The sequence below is a fragment of the Actinia tenebrosa genome, unplaced genomic scaffold, assembly GCF_029948245.1.
Source record: "Actinia tenebrosa isolate PJP-AT-01 unplaced genomic scaffold, QUT_ActTen_1.0 PGA_scaffold6__47_contigs__length_16458017, whole genome shotgun sequence".
Taxonomy (NCBI): domain Eukaryota; kingdom Metazoa; phylum Cnidaria; class Anthozoa; order Actiniaria; family Actiniidae; genus Actinia; species Actinia tenebrosa.
Window position 1 is genome coordinate 11,837,843 of NW_028292583.1, and position 20,083 is coordinate 11,857,925.

General features: G+C 34.4%; 1 protein-coding gene across 2 annotated transcripts; it reads left to right on the forward strand.

The window, feature by feature from the left end:
• The first annotated feature begins 70 nt into the window (after positions 1 to 70).
• LOC116297921 (U3 small nucleolar RNA-associated protein 18 homolog) lies at positions 71 to 16,265 on the forward strand. Of its 2 annotated transcripts, none has more exons than XM_031706248.2 (14): positions 71 to 630; positions 708 to 790; positions 2,507 to 2,605; positions 4,785 to 4,843; positions 7,543 to 7,679; positions 8,236 to 8,319; positions 11,572 to 11,743; positions 12,577 to 12,677; positions 13,260 to 13,350; positions 13,885 to 14,008; positions 14,086 to 14,208; positions 14,291 to 14,339; positions 14,426 to 14,565; positions 15,231 to 16,265. In XM_031706248.2, exons 1-14 carry the CDS (start codon positions 406 to 408, stop codon positions 15,253 to 15,255), a joined length of 1,512 nt encoding a protein of 503 aa, XP_031562108.1. In that variant the 5' UTR covers positions 71 to 405; the 3' UTR covers positions 15,256 to 16,265. The 2 variants fall into 2 exon arrangements, with proteins under 2 accessions (XP_031562108.1, XP_031562119.1); XM_031706259.2 differs by having other exon boundaries at positions 7,546 to 7,679.
• The last annotated feature ends 3,818 nt before the right edge of the window (positions 16,266 to 20,083 follow it).

The window sequence follows — 20,083 nt, forward strand, 5'->3', positions numbered from 1 at the left end:
GCTAGGATTTGATATCAGTTATGTGATGTTCTAGGATGCTAAAATAAGGAAGTACTATCGCCATTTTGAAGGAAGAAAATGGATGACGTTGGGGGGAGGGGGGAGAGTTTGAATAATAAAAATCATTTTAATAGTTAAGAGTCCTGGAAGGCATTTATGGATGCGCGATCAAACAGGAACATATAGAGCTATTTATTTTCTTACCGATTTTCTCAAACAATGTAGATTTATAATGAACGGTCTTTACAGCTACGTGTCTTTGTTCATTCTTTCTCTCCCTCCCCTCCCTTCCTAGACTAAACACGATTCGATGACCAGTACGAATTGCGGTCTCACATGCATACATGCAGGACGGGTCGACACGAGTGATATTGTTAGACAACGTATGTTACTCGCAATTATAACATGATAAGAAGAAAGGCAAAGAGAACTGCTGTACTAAACAAACCAGAAGAAGACCATAAAGTTTTAAAAAAGAAAAAACCCGTAGATGATGATGGCATAGGCGTCGAGAAAGAGCTAGAAAATTTGTTATTTGGAGAAGCAGCTCAACACATTTTGGCTACACGTGACAAACCAATATGCAATGAAAAATTAGAAGATAGACACTCCGAGTATGACTCTGACGAGGTATATAGTTCTTATGCTGCTTTTATAAACCTGAAACTAACTTTTAAAATAAATGACTCACAATTTTCAATTTTTAGGCAGAACATGCCAAGACAAACACAGAGTGCAATGTAACTCCAAGACAACCAAAATGGATTGATGAAGACGATGAAAATGAAAAGTAAGCAAAATATATAAGTTACAGAAGTTGAATTTTAGTATAATGCATAGCACATTAGACATTTATTTTCTGATATTTTTACTGTTGTTAAAAATAGATTCTTGAATGCTTTAATTTGAATAATTTTCATAAATGCATTTCGAGACTCAAGTAAGTGTTATATGGTGTCCTCCATAAATTATAAAAGTGAACAGGAGTAAAATGAAGCAGAGGCGCAGTGCAAGTACGTAGTTTATTCTTGTGTGCCTTGGTTTGCATAGGTAATAAGATTACATGCTGTCCAATTTGGAAATAATTGGATGAAAAAAATTCCAAGGACTGACAAAATTGGAAGAGGCCGCAGTCAGAGGATTTTTTTTGAGTTCAATTATTTCCAAAATAGTCCATAATTGCAGATTAATTATATCATCCCAAACTATACTAGACTGATTCCATAAGTCATTGTTTTCCCTTGAAAGAATGGGAATGGAAACAATCCAAATTAATCTTTAATTTGAACAGAAAAGAAAATTTGAAAATAATACAATAGTTGCTTATTTGGAATTATAGATTGATGATACAATTGCTTATGTAATTTCCCTATTTTCCTTTAGAGGAAAATTCAAACTATTTCCAAAAAAAACTTCATCCAAATGGTAACTGGAAATTAAAAGAGCATAGATGTTATGCACCAGTCAAAGTAAACCCTGACTCCCCCCCACACACACCCCCCGGGATATGATTGTGGGGATTTGGTGTGGATTTGTTATCTTTTTATAGCAGCAGCTCTTTGGGTCCTGACTATGTGAGGATTCACACTCTTTGTCATCCCCATGTGAGGCATTAGGTGGGGATTCCTTTTGTAAATTTCAAGATAGCAGCCATTTTTCCGGCAGAGAATTTTGGGTCACAGCATTTTACTTTCTTATAGAAACAATAAGATATAGAAATATGTCAACTAGAAAAATTTTGTTGCCCCGAGGGGTGTCTTTTTTTTTTTTCTTTTTTTTTTTTCACTATTTACTGCAAATTTTGTCACCATATCATGGGGCATTTGTCAGTTTTAGTTTGCTATTCAATACTAATCCCCACATATATCCTGGGGTGGGGGGTCAGGGTTTACTTTGACTGGTGGATATACCCCTACCATGGATAACATTTTGGATATCCAAAGAAGAGCAGGTCTTTCTAAGGAGAGGGTGAGAAAGAGTGGATGATATATGGCCCCGCTTTGAAGGAATTCTTATCATGGGCTTGATTCCCATCTTGGACTCAGAATTATTATCTTACATCATTAGTTTTATTAATATCTATAAAATAATGAAACGTCAGTTTCACAAAGCTTTTTACAGTGATTTAATTTATCCACAAGTTCCTGCTAATCTTAGAGTACTTTAGTAAATTGTTTGAATTAATTGAATGAAGTATGATCATGTTTAATTGCTATGTGAATATAATGTATTAAAATTGTAAAGCATTGTTGAACTCCTGGAATTGGTGCTATATAAAATATTATTATTATTATTATTACTATCATTATCATTATTATTATTATTATCATTTGTATTCACTTCATATGAAATCATTGGCAACACTTTATATATATGGTAAGCACACCCTTAAATAAGCACCACCCTTAAACACTGCCACCAAATTAACGCTGCATTTGAAACCCCAAAAAATTAATAAGGCTTAAAAGAGTAAATACGGTATTGCAACTTGTTTTGTTACTTTAAGGATCGATGTAATTGCTGGAGGAAAGTTACGAAAATTAAGAGATACTAAAGACGAAAGCGTACTGTGTGGAAGCAAATACTCAACGAAACTAAGAACACAGTGAGTATGAATTATAATACAGATCCATAGTATATTACAATATTGCAGGAAGGCCAGGCTAGGATATGAAACCAAAGGGCACATAAGCCAGGCTATAACAGTGGGCATTTTAAATTCTGTATAAAAGTAATATACAAGATGGAAAGGTGTGTATACTACAGTAAGTTACAGCTAATTCACGTAGTGCATGACGAGTAGTTTCGAAAAGTCAAATGTAAATATCGACATGTTACAGTATGTAAATTTCAAATCTCCAATCAATTATTCTGATATTCCAAAAACATTTCAATAAAAGAATTAGGTTTTGAATAAACTAGCATGAATGATCGTGAAACATTTTCCAAAAGAATTCCCCTGACCTCATCATTAGCTTGAAAATCTTTCTTTTGTAGCTGCTGCCTGAAAGGTATACTGTAGCTTCTATGTTGTTGTCTAATAATGTAAGTGAGTGGATATATTTTTGAATAATACTCGGAACCAATCAAATTGTTTCATGATTCTTCATCCAGTTGTTGACTTGTTATCAATCAAAATGTTCAAACTATGGTTTTCATCCTTCCATGTGCTGAATTTTCTATGGGGCACCAATCCAGTCAATATTATCATCATAACTTTATTTCATGGCTTATTGTATTTTTATTGTGGTCTTTCAATTTGCTTTTTTGATGGTCATATTTACATGTAATTTTTGGTGGGACTGAATTTGCTTTTGAAGCAGCCGAATTTAATTATTTATGGTTATTTGTTTAATCAATGAAGTATTAAGTATTAAGTATCAATTAACTTAATAAATCTTCTCCTTGATGCTAGATTTCAAAGTATTTTTTACTCTATTTACAATAATTTTATAATATAAATTTGCTTCAACAACCAAACTCAACCTTCGATCGTTGCCAAGTGTTTATTTGTAGAGGATTTTTCAGTAATTTTGACAGTCTCTCAAGAGATTTTCCAGCAGAATTATGATCACCTGTGGCATTGGCCAATCAAGTGAGATTTTAGGGTTGACATCTCAACATCTTCATTCATTCAAAGTACAGCATCTAGCCATCCATACAACTAAGTGTTGTAATGGTTTTAAGAGTCTCTTAAAGACTGAGAGTGAATAATTCGCTTATGGGAACAAATAATGCCTTTCAAGACTCAAGTACAGTGTATTTGCCATTTAAGAACGAATAATGCTGATTATTTTGTGTTCATAAACTGCAAGCTAGTTAAGCTTATATACATGTATAATCTGTAAGCTTATATTTAGTAATTCTATCGTATGTACAGTATGCATTATTAATTTATACTTATTGAATCCTCATTTTTCTATATGTTCCTTATTATTTATTGCTCTCTTTTCTACAAAAGATAACACTCCACCAGATCACCAGAACGAATAACCAGTTTATACATATTATTTAAAAAATTAGAATCCAAAAGAACTTTTCTTTCAGGTTTTAAGTATATTTTTATAATCGTTTATTCTTTTGCCTTATCCTGTTTTATTTGTTCTTTCTTTATCTTATCATACCTTACTGTTTATTTCTTTTATTATTTGCCTATAAAGCAGTAGCTATATGTAGTCATAGACAGCATATTTTAAGTTAAGTTGGTGCCTAGACTTGGAATTTCAGACAAGGCTTATGAAAGTCCAATTGAAACATTAGAGATACTGGTCATGCCTGACGTGAATAAGCTGTAACTATTTTGTTCTGATCAGGTTGTTTGATATGTCATGATATGTTTCACATGGACCAAAATCCTTCATAACTAGTTAGAAAACACATGAATAATTCATAAGCCTTTGATCTAACTAGAGTGATCATCATAAACATAACGTGTATAGACTTCATATTATATGGTCTTCTTAGTATTCTTTATCTAAAGAATACTAACGATGATCACTTTCTCAGAGATGAAGTTGCATCCAAGTTTGCATACAATCACAGACGACCTACAACATTTCATCGACTAGCACCACTGTCTTGAGTTTGGCATACTGTCTTCAACTTGTGGGAGCCTTTTTTGGAATTACTGTGCATGACACTGACGTACAAACCTCACTGTGCATGACAAGTAAAGTTATTTATCAGTGGTTATGTAAAAGAGATAGAAGAGTAATTTGAGTTGATCAAAATTAATTTCCTTTTTACGCTCAGATATTTTCATCGAACAACCTTATTTTTAACAGATTTGAGAAAATTTATGGAGATGGAAATTGGGCAAGTTTGGACAGAAAGAATAATCAAGGTAATAGGATTTTGTTTTGATAGTTTTCTACATTTTACTCATTATAATAAAATAGATTACCTACCTCACTGTACAGTATGTCAATATCTGCTTGATGAGCATTTCTTGATTTAGTTATAATTCATTTTAGTATAATTTTAGACTTGAATATAGAGTTTCTGGAGCTGTGATTGGTTGAGTGACCAGTGATTCTGAGACTATAATCACTGTTGGAGTGGTGTTTAGGTTTTCCAAAGTTTTCCAGATCAGAAGTAATACTAAAATGTTTTTTTATCCTGAATTTCGTATTTTCTCAGATATTCAAGCTAAAATTATACTAAAACAATCATTCCCCTCAGGTTCCGTGATTATTGTAAATATTTACCTCACAGCTTGAAGACTGGCGGCTCAGTAAATATTCCACAAATAATCACTTCACCTTCGGCAAATAATTGTTTAATAGTTATCATAATTAGAAGCATTCTTTTTTGACAAAAAGCTTGCTTTTTATAGTGATTTTCCTTCTCCTGTTGGATAATAGTCAACAAAATACATTGTAATAGACGCAATTTACATGTTGTCTTTTGTTTAACTTTTCACTGTTAAAGTATGAGGACTGGGTTAAGTGGCTGTCATTTCTACAAAATTTATTTACACTGTATCCAATACACCTAATAGTACTTCACAATGAATATATACATAAAATTTCCTTTCCAAATTGCATGTCAAAAGTGTGAAATTTCACACCTAAGGTGTCAAAAAAACGCAGGCAACCCAGTCTCTTTTTCAGTAATTTATTAATATCTCTCTCTAGAAAATGTTATAAAGAAAATAAAACTTGAGCTATGAAAATAAAGTGTATAAAGAAAAAAAATTAGGCAGCCCGGAGCAAAATATTTTTTTGGCGAGCTTAAACTACCGTGACATGGTTTTCGGTTGTAACATTTTATCAAAATATGTCTTTGCTCCGGGCTGCCTAATTTTTAATCTTTAAGGTCTATTTAAGATTTGCTCCAAATTTAAGGATAGTATGATATATACAAAAGAGTTTATTGAAGAACGCGTGAGGGAGAGTGGTGCTTTAATCTGCTAAAGTCGCTATAATTCTTAAATTTTGGATTCAAACGAAAGAATTCGCCGCCATATTGTTTCTGACATTGAACTACGTCATGACTCACTATATCAAGCCAATTGAGCAACAAAAACTATCGGAAAACTTCAGTTTTATATCGCCCACGCGTCGCTTCATCCGAATCCCGTAACGAGTCCCAAACAAATGACATCATCCATAGCAACCTGAATGCCTGAATGCATGCGTATTTCGACAGTGAAACATGAAACCACACCATAAATTTGACAAACAACAATCTACTTACTTATCAACAGACTTTCTTCGAGTGTTTTAAGTAATGTTTAATAAACGAGCAGGAGTGTTTTATCGGGTATAAAACACGAGGCGCAGCCGAGTGGTTTTAGACCCGATAAAACACGATCTGCGAGATTATTGAACGGCTTAGAAAACTTATGATGTTTGTTCTCGTTGTGTACCGATTTTTTTACGAAATGAACCAAGTTTGATAGAGAAAATCCAAGTTAAAGTTTATGCAAATGAAGACGAATCTTTATCCGATTTAAAATCACCTTCATGGTCATGATTTCTATTGTGTTTTCTTCATGAATTATTAATGAGTTTTCTAATAATATATAGTAGCATTTTATACAGCAGTCATAGAAAGTATATGTTATTTAGCTTATCAATGAATGTAACAGAAATATGCATTAGAGAAAATAGCCTGAAAGGTATAATAACAATAAAAGTATATATTCAGACGCAATAAGTTTCAAAGAATAAAGTTCGAAGGTCATGGAGTGGTTTATGGTATTGGAAACCCTTCGCGTCTGTCCTTCTCAAACCAATAGCTTCAAGAACGTGGTTGGGAAGTCGAAAGGTCTGGCAAAGTTTTTAATTTTACTGCAATTACTCAGGCAAAATTTTTTTATTAATCGAAGGCCGTGAGGCAATACTTAATTGAACAAGAAACAAGCACAATCGATCAATTCAAACCAATTTTAACAGCTAGCCGGACTCAAATTTCGATGTTACTTGCTCCGCGTGGGCCCCAAGATGTTCATCTCAAAGCACATGTTCAAAAGGATCAATTACCAGTGAAATACTCTCGCATTTACACACGAAGTAAACAAAATGGCTTCCTTCGATACAAAGTTAAGCACCGTTTTCTAAGAAAACGGAACAACTAAACTCCAAGAAATCGAGAATATGGATTCATATTATCGTAAACAAGCTAACTAGTTAGTACAAAGTGAGGATTTTTTTCCAGCCACAACTCAGGTCCCATACCTTAAGTCACTAATTCTTATACAACTTTGTTTCATGGGCCAAATAAAGTCACTCTACTATAGATTAATTAGTTACATAGGTAAAGTCATCTTATAAGTTTTATTAATTCTGACTGATATGCTTATAATGATATTATTTGCATATTTTAATTAATTAATTTTTATATAGTCTTAGTACTTATTATTTGTTATTGTGCATTTAATCATTACGCCATGAAATTTGCACATAATAGGGCATTTTTATTTTTATTTTATTATTATTGCTGTTATATTTAAAAAAGCCTTGATAAATGATAAACGAGTATTTCTGTGGATAATACCTTTATCATTTCAAGTTTATATTATGTTCTTTTTTTGTTAAGAAGAAAGTGATGATGGCATAGAAGAAGAGATATTGAAGAGAACAGGAAATTATTTAACCTGCAGCCATGAAACACTGCCGAGGGGAATTCTAAATATCAGGAGAGTCAATGATGCTAATAATTCTAAGCCATCTAATGTAAGAAAACTCATTTTATAAGGGTTTTAACAGTTGCCAGTTTATTTCATGTATATGTTTGTCATTTCTTTACATCATTACAATTCCTTTTCTTTACTGTAGTTTTGTGTAATACATCCAGTAAATTATAACATCATGACAACATAAAATGGAAGGCTTTCTCTCTGTTAAATTCAAAGTATTTGCATGTTATTGTTTGCTAGCGAATTATTTTTCTCAGTTACTGTCTGTATTTCTTCTTATAAAGACTGGAAATTCTCTGTTTCTTTTTCCGGCTCCATTTCTACTGAATTCCAGCAAAATGTCTTTTCTGGCTTTGTTGTTTGTAATTATGCAAAATATCATGCCATCAGCTTTTTTCGCGTTTTGATCACATTATTTTAACTATCCTTGTCATGTGACAAGTGCTTATTTCCCAGTTAGGATACATGTAGATTTAGTTAGTGTTACATGGTCATCTATCAACCAATTGATGGGAGTGTTTGTTACTTATATTGGCAAAATCCATAGCTATATAGAACTCTATTGTAGTTGACCTCTTATTATTTTGTTATAGGCTGGCATACAGGCTCTTGAATTTCATCCAAGTTCAAAGGTACTGCTGACTGCTGGGTTGAACAAAACAATGGACCTCTTTCAGGTATGAATGTACCATTTTTCCAAGTTATATTCTTTTTGACATTATAAAAAAGTTTCAATTGATTTGTAAAGTAGTTATCCCCTGGAAGAGCACTTGTTAAAAAAGCCAGGGGCTATCAACATTAAGGTATGAGAACTAGGTAAAGTGGCTGTCATTTCTACGAAATTTATTTGCACTGTATCCAATACACCTAAAATAGTACTTCACAATAGATATATACATAAAATTCCTTTCCAAATGGCATGTCAAAAATGTGAAATTTCACACCTAAGGTGTCAATAAAATGCAGGCAACCCAAGGCTCTTTTTCAGTAATTTATTAATATCTCTCTCTAGAAAATGTTATAAAGAAAATAAAACTTGAGTTATGAAAATAAATTGTATAAAGAAAGAAAATTAGGCAGCTCGGAGCAAAATATTTTTTTGGCGAGCTTAAACTACTGTGACATGGTTTTCGGTTGTAACATTTTATCAAAATATGTCTTTGCTCCGGGCTGCCTAATTTTTAATCTTAAAGGTCTATTTAAGATTTGCTTCAAATTTAAGGATAGCATGATAAATACAAAAGAGTTTATTGAAGAACGCATGCGGGAGAGTGGTGCTTTAATGCGCTGAAGTCACTATAATTCTTAAATTTTGGATTCAAACGAAAGAATTCGCTGCCATATTGTTTCTGACATTGAACTACGTCATGACTCACTATATCAAGCCAATTGAGCAACAAAAACTATCAGAAAACTTCGGTTTTATATCACCCACACGTCGCTTCATCTGAATCCAGTAACGAGTCCCAAACAAATGACATAATCCATAGCAACGGCCTGAATGCATGCATATTTCGACAGTGAAACAAGAAACCACACCATAAATTTGACAAACAGCAATCTACTTATCAACAGATTTTCTTCGAGTGTTTTAAGTAGCATTTTATACAGCAGTTATAGAAAGTATATGTCATTTAGCTTATCAATGAATGTAACAGAAATATGCATTAGAGAAAATAGCCTGAAAGGCTAAATATAATAACATATATTAAATATATATTCAGACGCAGCTTTGCACCGTTGCTTAGAATAAAAGCTTGAAGGTCATGGAGTGGTTTATGGTATTGGAAACCCTTTGCGTCTGTCCTTCTGAAACCAAGAGCCTCAAGAACATGGTAGAGAAGTCAAAAGGTCCGGCAAAGTTTTTAATTTTACTGCAATTACTCAGGCAAAATTTTTTTATTAATCGAAGGCGGTGAGGCAATACTTAATTGAACAAGAAACAAGCGCAAGTGAATTTGAACCAATTTTAGCCTCTAGCCAGACTCAAATTTCAATGTTACTTGCTCCGTTTGGGCCCCGAGATGTTCATCTAAAGCACATGTTCAAAAGGATCAATTACCAGTGAAATACTCTCGCATTTACACACGAAGTAAACAAAATGGCTTCCTTCAAAACAAAATTTTGCACCGTTTTCTAAGAAAACGGAACAACTAAACTCCAAGAAATCGAGAATATGGATTCATATTATCGTAAACAAGCTAACTAGTTAGTACAAAGTGAGGATTTTTTTCCAGCCACGACTCAGGTCTCATACCTTAAACATCATATTATTACAATCATTTGTTTTGGGAAGTACTGGTTACATGTCCATCGCCCCTTGCCAATGCAACCCAGATTGGAATTCTGGTCTTGCTGATGCATGTGAGTAGAGTTGTTTATTGGGTATCGGCTGCACTTCAGTGGTTTTTATGAGTTTTCCTGTTTTTCATCCCTTTTTAAATATTATCAATTATTACCTATTACTATTGTTATTCTTCTTTTGCTGGACCTTTTACTATCATTATGGTAATATCAATAAGAAAATTATACCCCATTCACACCAAGGTTTAAACATGCTTTAAAGTGGTTTAACTAAACAGGTTTGGAAAACTATCTACAAACACTGCACAATATTTGGTGAAATAATACATGTAAACTATCCTTTGTCTTGCTCTGATAATATTTTAGAAAGCTTCATTATATTGTAGGTTTCTAGTTTCTCAATTTTTTCCCTAATGAAAACATAATTTAACTAAGCACGTCTAGGTGTGAATTTGGTATTAGTTTGCTATTGAGGATTTTTCAAAATTAATATGAGGATTTTTTTTTTCTTTTTTTGATTTATCAGTGAAAATCTTAGTCAGACAATATATAAACATTATTACGTTTTGGTGCCAAAAGCAAACTCCCTACACTAGTGAGAACATGTATCCTATATTATGTTCGTAAATAGTCGATATACCTATTTCTTTTTGAGTACCTGTAATTTTCATGTTTATTTGGTGTATTTGATGGGAAAGAAAGAACAATTCCAAATTACTTGTATGGCAAGTAATACAGGTGTCAGACGTTTTTATGCAGTTCCATATCATGCAAACTACCTTCTTGTATAATTATGTGATCTCTACCAAATTGAGGCTCTCATTTATGACAAGATATACGTAGGATTCTATTGGATATTTTTTTTCAAAGTTATCCTTATCATCATTATGATGATCAAACATTAATCATTATTTTTATATTGTCTTTTTCATCATAATCATTTCTCATTAATCCCATATAGGTAACTGTAAAATTATTTTCTTTATTGGACAGGTCTTGTTGATATGGGATTAATTAGGCAGCTATAATAATTAATAGGGTAGCATGGGTGGCGTTCGCGGCTAATGCGTCGTCTTTCACTGCGGTGAGTCCAACGGGTCGGGTCGCTGGTTCGAGCCCTGCGGTCGCTACATGTGAATTGAGTTTGTTTGATGTGTTGTTCTCTCCTATGCTACGAGGGTTTTCTCCGGGTTCTCCGGTTTCCTCCCTCCATAAAAATCAACATGTGAGTTGAGCATTGTGTGCATAGAATATTAAATGTAGTGGTAGTGCGTGTGAGTGAAAAGTGTCCCCAATTAGTGCGAAAGCGCTAGAACGACTAGACACTTAAATAAAAGTGATTTTTTATTTATTTATTATTATTTCATGCTCCCCAATCAAGAAATAATTAGACTCAAAAAATTAGACTGACTGCCAAATTGGACTCAGCCTACGGCCTCATCCAATTTTGTCACTCCTCGGAATTAATCCTCATCCAATTATTTCTTAATTGGACAGCATGGAGTCCTATTACATATACTAATTTAAAAACTTAATAACAAAAATTGATATACTGGTTTCAAGGCTAATAAAACTTGGGATCATCTCCCAAGTGTATATTTATTAAATATCATTTAAATACTTAGATTGATGGTCAAGACAATCCCAAGCTACAAAGCATTTTTGTGAATAAGTTCCCAATTTACAATGCTCACTTCTCAACTGATGGACAGCAAGTTATTATGACATCAAGAAGGAAATATTTCTATGTATATGATATGATTAAAGGAAAAGTGATAAGGATTCCACATATTAGAGGTACACAGATTAGTGCTAATTCTGGATTAAACCTAAAATATACAGTATGTTTTTCCTGACATCTTAAGACAATGGCTGTCCTAACAGTCCAAATTACTTTTTGCGTAGTGATGCCTCATTTCTGGCCGCTAGACAATACTGATCAAAATGACCAGCAAGTCAAAGATTTGACAGGACAAGTCCCAATTCTGGCCAGATATTGTCCTACTGTGTGTCTGGCCGTTATTTTAAGCCCTGTATGTATGATAACCAATGTTCCCTGAATTAAATACCATTTAACAACTGGACTACCCTTGGTTCCAGAGCCTATATCGCTCCAGTGCTTCTCAGTCATAGGATTTTGTTATTATGATTGTGATTACCAATAATTACTAGTGATTAGTATACTGGAACAAGAGAGCCTTTTGGAACCAGCAGGGCAAAGAAAAAATACTTCTGTGAAATAATATTTTTTGTTTATTATCAATATTAGATCTTTTTATTCCTCTGTATTATTTCTGTTCTTATTTTTTTTACTTTTGCTTTACTTTTGTTTTGTTAATTTACTCTTTTTACTGCAAGGGGCATTTATCAATCTGCCTTTTACATGCTCCAGTCACATGCTCATCTTTTCTTTCCTTCCCCTTCTTTTTGTGTTGTTTTGTTTGTAAATCCTATTAGGTGTTATGTGTATATTACTTTGGTGACAAAATCAATAAACTAAACTAACTAATCTAACTGTTAAAAAAGTCAATTACTTTGCTATATACAGCTGTATGTTTAAATGTGATTTAGTACAAGGGGTTCCTGTATGCTTTTAGTTTGAGGAATGTTAACATACAATAAAATTTCAGGCAGGTGTGAAAAGAACCTTGAAAAGTTTCAAGTTTCTCCTGATGGTAGTCATTTGGTTTTTCTTGGTGACAATGGATACATGATGCTAGTGTCAAGCAGAGTAAGTAAGATGTTTCCTACAAAAAGAAATAGGCAAAATATCTATATTATATATAATATGCTTAATGTCCCTAGTCTGCACAGAATTATTCCTTAGTACTCAGGCATTATTAGGGCAAGAGGTAGGGATTGGGGAAAGGATTTGATAGAAAACATGCCTTCCTGGGTATAACCATGAAATCCCACAGGCATGTCAACTAGGTTGTTGTTTAATTCAAAATTAAAGAGTGCTTGGTTGCACAATGGTTAGTGTTTCTTTCAATCCAAAAGTCAGTGGTTCAAGCTTACTTAGATAAATGGTCAAGCAAATTCAAAGCTACAAAGTTTCGAGCCCTAACTGAGTGGTAAAATTTGTAAAAACCTTGGTTCTCTACAGTAGGGACTGTGAATTAAATGGGTGTCCCATCTCCACTTTGTGGACACAAGTAAGCCACTGAGGACCTACAAAACCTATTAATTATTATGACCATATCCAGTGTGCCAATGGAATGTTGCCAGGTGCTGGATGGAAAAACAAAAACAAATGAAACATTTAAAATTTTGTGGTATTTATTATTTTCGTCTTCATTTTTTGTGTATGCAGACAAAGCAGTGGATTGGAAACCTAAAGATGAATGGAACAGTAGGTGCAGTAACCTTTTCTGCTGATGGTTCACATATGTTTAGTACTGGAAGTAAGTGAGAAAGAAGGGACTGGAAGACGTTTTTGTGCCCAAATGGATATTTTTTGTTGGTGTTTTAGGTATAGGCATGATTTATCGAAAAATGATATGCCATTCTAGGCATGTTGACTTTGGTTGACCATTCAAATTCGACCAAGATTGATATCAACATACTGACCATGGTTGCCTCTTTGTTTCTGTTTCAAAACCCAACTGAAAAACTTCAGTGTCTATTCTGCCCTTTTTAACTCGTGGATACGCATAGAACCAAATTATTCTGAGGGGTCTGTCTATGCAAATGTGTCACTCACTCACTCACTCACTAAGATGTTAGCAGATCCATAATTAAATATTTACCAATCGTCTTAGTTTGGGACTTTATACGAACGCAATGTTGTTATCCAAAAAAGGCTTCAATAGCTATTTATATCAGGAGCTGGAATTAGTCACTGTTTGATGAGTTTTTGAAATCAGGTCTAAAGACCCATGTTCATGGCATGTGCTGTTGCTATGCTTTATGGAATGTAACCAAAAGTTAATTGTTAGGTGATGGTGAAGTATACATATGGGACATGAATACTCGAACATGTCTACACAAGTTTACAGATGATGGGTGTCTAATGGGGACGTCACTTGCAGCTTCAAAAGATGGACAGTATTTGGCTTGTGGGTATGTATACCAGCTTTGTATCACTGGATGAAGAAATCGTCTACTTCAACTCATATATATTTTCTTGTTTGAATCAGATCCGATAGTGGCGTAGTTAATGTTTATGACAACAAGTGTTTCAACCAGTCCAAACCTAAGCCATTAAAGTCCGTTACTAATATTACAACTCCTGTTGATGGGACCTTGTTTAACTCTTCCAGGTAAAATGTCTTTATTCAATACAGTGGTTTGTGTGTTAAGGGATTGATACTCAACTTCTTCTCCTATCTTCTTTGCTTCTAGTGAGATATTAGCTATTTCTTCAAGGTTTGGTAGAGATGCATTTAAGCTGGTAAGGCTCTATCTGTGTTTGTGGTTAGTTTTGTAATATCTCGAGGATTGATGTGCTTACATTTTTCTCTCTTTCTATCTCCAAAGGTTCATTTACCTTCTCTGTCGGTTTTCTCTAACTGGCCAAACTCAAAAGCACCTCTGCGATATGTTCATTCATTTGATTTCTCACCAAATAGTGGGTTTCTATCGATAGGAAATGATCAAGGAAAAGCACTGCTTTATAGGTACTCTTTAGATTTATTATAAGTAATAGCATAACTTTTTTATTTTATTTAACCATATATTTTCTAATTGTTTACTCCAAGAGCCATAATGGCTCATCTATGGAGATCACAACATAGCTTGATAGTGATTAGTGATCAAATGTCCCTGAAAGCCAAGGGAGGTTTCGTTAAAGTCCCAACACCACGGAGGGATGCGGAGGGCCCAATGCTCATGTTTATATTCATGAGGGATAGTAAGACTAATCGTCCCTCATGTTAATATTGGTAACAGATATTTAGTCTTTGTTAATAACAACAACAATTTATTCAACAATAAAAAAAACGATAAACCCACTTAATGTGTACTTAAAGTCTCATATGAGACTTGTTAGCTCAGTGGTTAGAGTCTTTCAATTTGCAGCTGCATCAGTTGCTTGATATACTGCGAGGATCAGCTCAGTTTCATATATTATAACCGCAGTACAATATATGGTTGATATATATTCTCATATAAATAAAGAAAAAATAGTATATTCAGTAATTATTGAGCCAGAGGCTTATTTACCTAAATTTCCTTCCTCACTATTTAACCAGAGGGATGTTAGTAGCAAGTGAGGTAATCATGATACTATTAAATATGTTTATGTATAAAGCCTAATGTAGATGTCATATTTTAATATTTGTAGGATAAATCACTATACAGACTCTTAGTAAAGTGATTACAGTACTATAGGATGTACTACTACTGGTCATACAGGTCTTCAGTACAGCTGACACCAGGCTATAGCAGGGGTGTGTCAGTACTATAGGATGTACTACTACTGGTCATACAAGTCTTCAGTACAACTGACTCCAATTTATAGCAGGGGTGTGTCAGTACTATAGGATGTACTACTACTGGTCATACAAGGATACAAGTCATACAAGGTCATACAAGTCTTCAGTACAACTGACTCCAGGTTATAGCAGGGTTGTGTCAGTACTATAGGATGTATTACTGCTGGTCATACAAGTCTTCAGTACAACTGACTCTAGGTTATAGCAGGGGTGTGTCAGTACTACAGGATGTACTACTACTGGTCATACAAGTCTTCAGTACAACTGACTCCAGGTTAGCAGGGGTGTGTCAGTACTATAGGATGTACTACTACTGGTCATACAAGTCTTCAGTACAACTGACTGCAGGTTATAGCAGGGGTGTGTCAGTACTATAGGATGTACTACTACTGGTCATACAAGTCTTCAGTACAACTGACTGCAGGTTATAGCAGGGGTGTCTATGCATACTATAATTTACATTTGAGGTCGTCCAAACTTTGGTCGCTGTTCATCAACTGATAGCTTAAATTATAGTGTAGTATCCTGCTGGCAAACCAGAATTGTCATGATCACTATGTTTAGTTTTGTATTTTGAAATCATTTGAAGTTTGGTATGAAGTTTCAAAGTAATCTGTGGCCTTGATTGAATATAAAAAACCAGTGTACTTCTCACACCTGTGGAGAGTAGGCTTTGACTGAGGGTTCTAAGCATGCTACAAATTTGGAATAATTGATGAGTAGTAATATAATTATTCAGAAATCAAATTTACCTTTATTTGAATGTCAAATTAAAATTGGATGCAATTTCGTAAGATTTCCACATATAGCAGAACTAGTTACACTTACATTTCAAAAGTGAGAAAACCGCATATTACGAATAAAAAGATGAGGCAACAGACAAATGTTTTGTTATTTTTATTGGCGGGTTTTGAAGATTTTTAGCAAAGCAATTATATTTGTTTACTTAACATTGTAGTTCTACTTTAAGATAAATGTCATGGCAAGTTAAACATGAAATCTAAAATACTATAAAACATCAAAAACGTTAAGGATAAATTTAAAGACTCCCTCCACTTAATATTTGCTACATTATGTATATGATATACTAATGGTATGATATTTCAATAAAGTTAGTCATGAAAAGCTTCAAAGCTTATGGGTAGATGGATGTTTTATGTCTTATGGCATTGAAACATTTCAATTCCTATGAATATATTCAATCAGTTTTTTATCACAAATATTGTTGTATATCAAAGGATTCCTGACCGTAGCTTTGTAGCTTTGCGGATGACCAACCTCATTGACTATGCAGTTAATTTCAAGCTTTACTAAATAAGCAGCATGCAACTAAACCTTCGCTAACCCTTTTCGAAACAGCTGTATACTGAATAAAAGCAGGAGTATATAATGAATATATAAGTGTTGGTATATATCACCAAGAAAATGTGAAAGGACTGGAGAATATATCGTAATGCCCCACAGAATTCAATATTTGAGCCCCTTACACGTTACTACTGAAAGACTGCGTATTCGATGCTCTTTTACTCTATTCAACACACCGGATCTTAATATAATTCATTTTCAAGAAATCTTGTGATTTTCTTGGACTCTTTAGTCAGAGGGGTTCAAACTTTAAACCGTGGTCATTACGTGTTCGAATTGAGTGCATGCCATATATGTGATGTGTAATTGTATTGATAGTTTTCAACCATTCCCAAGTGAATTAGTATATGTAATAGGACTCCATGCTGTCCAATTAAGAAATAATTGGACGAGGAAAATTACGAGGACTGACAAAATTGGATGAGGCCGTAGGCCTAGTCCAATTTGGCAGTCAGAGGAATTTTTTGAGTCTAATTATTTCTTGATTGGGGAGCATGAAATCCCATTACCTATTAATTATATAGCTGCCTAATTAATCCCATATCAACAAGACCTGTCCAATTAAGAAAATAATTGGACAGTTACCTATACGGGATTAATAAAAAGCTGTATAATTAAATACAAAAGACATGGCGGCCATGTTGGAGGATATAAAGGAATTCATTGACAATTCTTTTGTTAATTTCCTCCAACATGGCCGCCGTGAAAACCATCAATAAGAGTGCATTACCATATAACCATATATCAGTCAAAAAGTTAACTAACCAACTTGTACAAATAAGTTCAAAGTTTTGTAGGTGTAAGGTTTGCTGAACTTACTAATTTCTGCAATTCCTTACTATGATTTTTACGGATATATGTTATGTACTCTATTATATATGGCAACGTTGCTATACCGATTTCTCCTGGCCGCTTTACTGTTTAATTTCTATAATGCTATTAATAATCAAAAGCTTCAAATGTCTGTTGCTTAACGTCAAACCATGGCGGGTAATACCGCGTTGTTTAACCTTTTAGCAGTGATCAATAGAGAAATGTTGACACGTCAGTGCTACAGAGGAAATTTAACGTCGAGCGCACACACATTATCCACTTTACAGTGCAACTACTGTAACTGGGGCCACTTGACCAGTTAGACAAGATTAGACCATCTTGAGAACCAATTGAAATGTAGAATGAAAACAATGCATTCCAACTTTTGGTAATAGAGCCAATCAGAAACCTAGACTGCACGAGAATTGTAATTTGACCCTGATGTTGTGTAAACAACTAGATAAACATCGTCACTTTCTCGTAGGAATAAAAAGATATGTGGATATTGTTTTCTGCTGCTTTCTGATTGGCTCCTCTACTCAAAGTTGGAATGCATTGTTTTTATTGTACAATTTGATTGGTTCTCGCTGTGTAAGTGGCCCCGGTTATAGTAGTTGCCTTGTAAATAGATTTTATCGGAACTGTATCGTATCGTTATTGTACCTAAATGTACCGTATTGTGTGGGAGCTTTAGAGCAGTTTTCGATTACCATGAAAAGCTCCATGCCGTGCCTTGACCGTATTGTTTTCTAGAAATTAAATTGTCTGATTTTTTTTTTTTTTTTTTTTTTTTTTTTTTCCCACGCAATTTGATTGGTCTGGCAGTGCCGTGACCGTGTCCCCTATTGTTTATGCAGTGTTCCGGACATTTTATTGGATGGAGAGTAAGATTTTTTGAGCAAGGTAATTGGTCTGGCGTATGCCTTGCCGGGTTGCGACCGTGTTCGAGCTGTGAGCTTTTCACAGTCATACGAAAACTACTCTATATATACCGTTGTGTGTCGTACGGTACTGTGTCGTGCAGTACTGTGTCCTATACGAAGTAGTTCCTCGTCACTTTGCTTATGAATTGATAGTAATAGTTATAATAATTATATACCGTGCAGAATCGAATCGTCGTATAGGGCGCAACTATCACTGGTTGAAATAAGGTTTATAGATGCGGTAATACGGTTAACAAAGTTGCGGGATTTTATTACCCGTATACCGGCGCACCTTAAAAGTTGTAATAGTCAAGAATACCGGCTTAGGGGCACATGAAAGTAGGCCAGTGACCCTTGTTCTTGAGACAAGTGTTGTTTTCTTTCCTAAAGGGAAATCAAATCCAGAAAAGCTAGCCATAGAGTAGTCTCCACCGCAGTCGTTCTTAGTGTAGAGGAAGGTCACCACATTCCACCGTTTTCCAAACACAAAGCTCTCAATTGAGGCGCACAGGTACTTTCAAAGGATTATTCAAATTTGAACCTTGCAACCTCGACTGAATGCTTTGTGTTTGACAAGTGAACCGATGTGTGGAAAATGGTTAATTGCATGCGGGTTGGTAGGTATGTGCATCTTGGCCCTGATACACAGGGAGCCCGGCTGTACATGAACAAATAAATTAACAAAGTACTGTGGGTTTCCAGTGTTGAGATTTGAAACAAGACGTTAATACGTTGAATTTCCGGTAATAGTACTACCAGTAACTTGTTTGTTAGTTTTAGCAGAGTACCTTATTGATTTATTTGTTTATGTACAGCCGGGCTCCCTGTGCCTGATACGACGTTTCGACTCGTCACATTAAGCCTACTGATAGGAGAGAGTCTTGGATATATATAAGGAGCAGTGGGTGCCATATCGTTTGACGCGTTCGCTTATTCTTTTTATTCCATTTCACATTCTTCAGTGTTAGAAAAATACATGTATATTTACCTATTTCAAAAAAACGTGAGATCTGAGAACAAGTAGCAAACTTTAAATTGTGATATCATGATATTCACAGCTGAAATAACTTCGTTTCCTTTTAGATTGCATGAACGAGTTAACGGTCATTTTTTCGTATTTAGCCAGAAGACATTACAGTGCAAAAAGTCTCAGATCGCCCATTTCAGATGTGTGACCGACGTTTTTTTTTTAATTAGGCGTATGTATACCGACATCAAATTAAAGTTGAAAAGTTCAGCGGACGCAGAAAGGGGTTTTGCAAGAATGTGTCTGCTGATCTAAAAAGATTAAGAGAAAGCGAATCAAAATATGACTCCCAGCTGTCTTTGAAATCTTAAAATAGATTTCACAATACACAACAGGCCCGTAGCTAGGGGGGGTGCAGGGGGTGCGTTCGCGAGCTAAAGGTCCGCTTTTTAAGCAAGTGAGATTTTGGCTGGTATGATATTTTCACGTGAAACTAAGTCAAAAAAATCAATTTTACTTTAATAATTTATCTATACCTATGCATCCTATGGGACTTTAAAAAAATAAAGTATATGGTTGGTCCACTTTTTGTAAATTAGCACCCCCCCCCCCCCCCCCCCCAACAAAAATCCTA

Coding starts and splice junctions, on each gene's coding strand:
- LOC116297921 (XM_031706248.2), top strand. CDS start 406: ATGATAAGAAGAAAGGCAAAGAGAACTGCTGTACTAAACAAACCAGAA. Junction 8,320..11,571: donor AAACAATGGACCTCTTTCAG/GTATGAATGTAC, acceptor TTAAATACTTAG/ATTGATGGTCAAGACAATCC. Junction 12,678..13,259: donor TGATGCTAGTGTCAAGCAGA/GTAAGTAAGATG, acceptor TTGTGTATGCAG/ACAAAGCAGTGGATTGGAAA.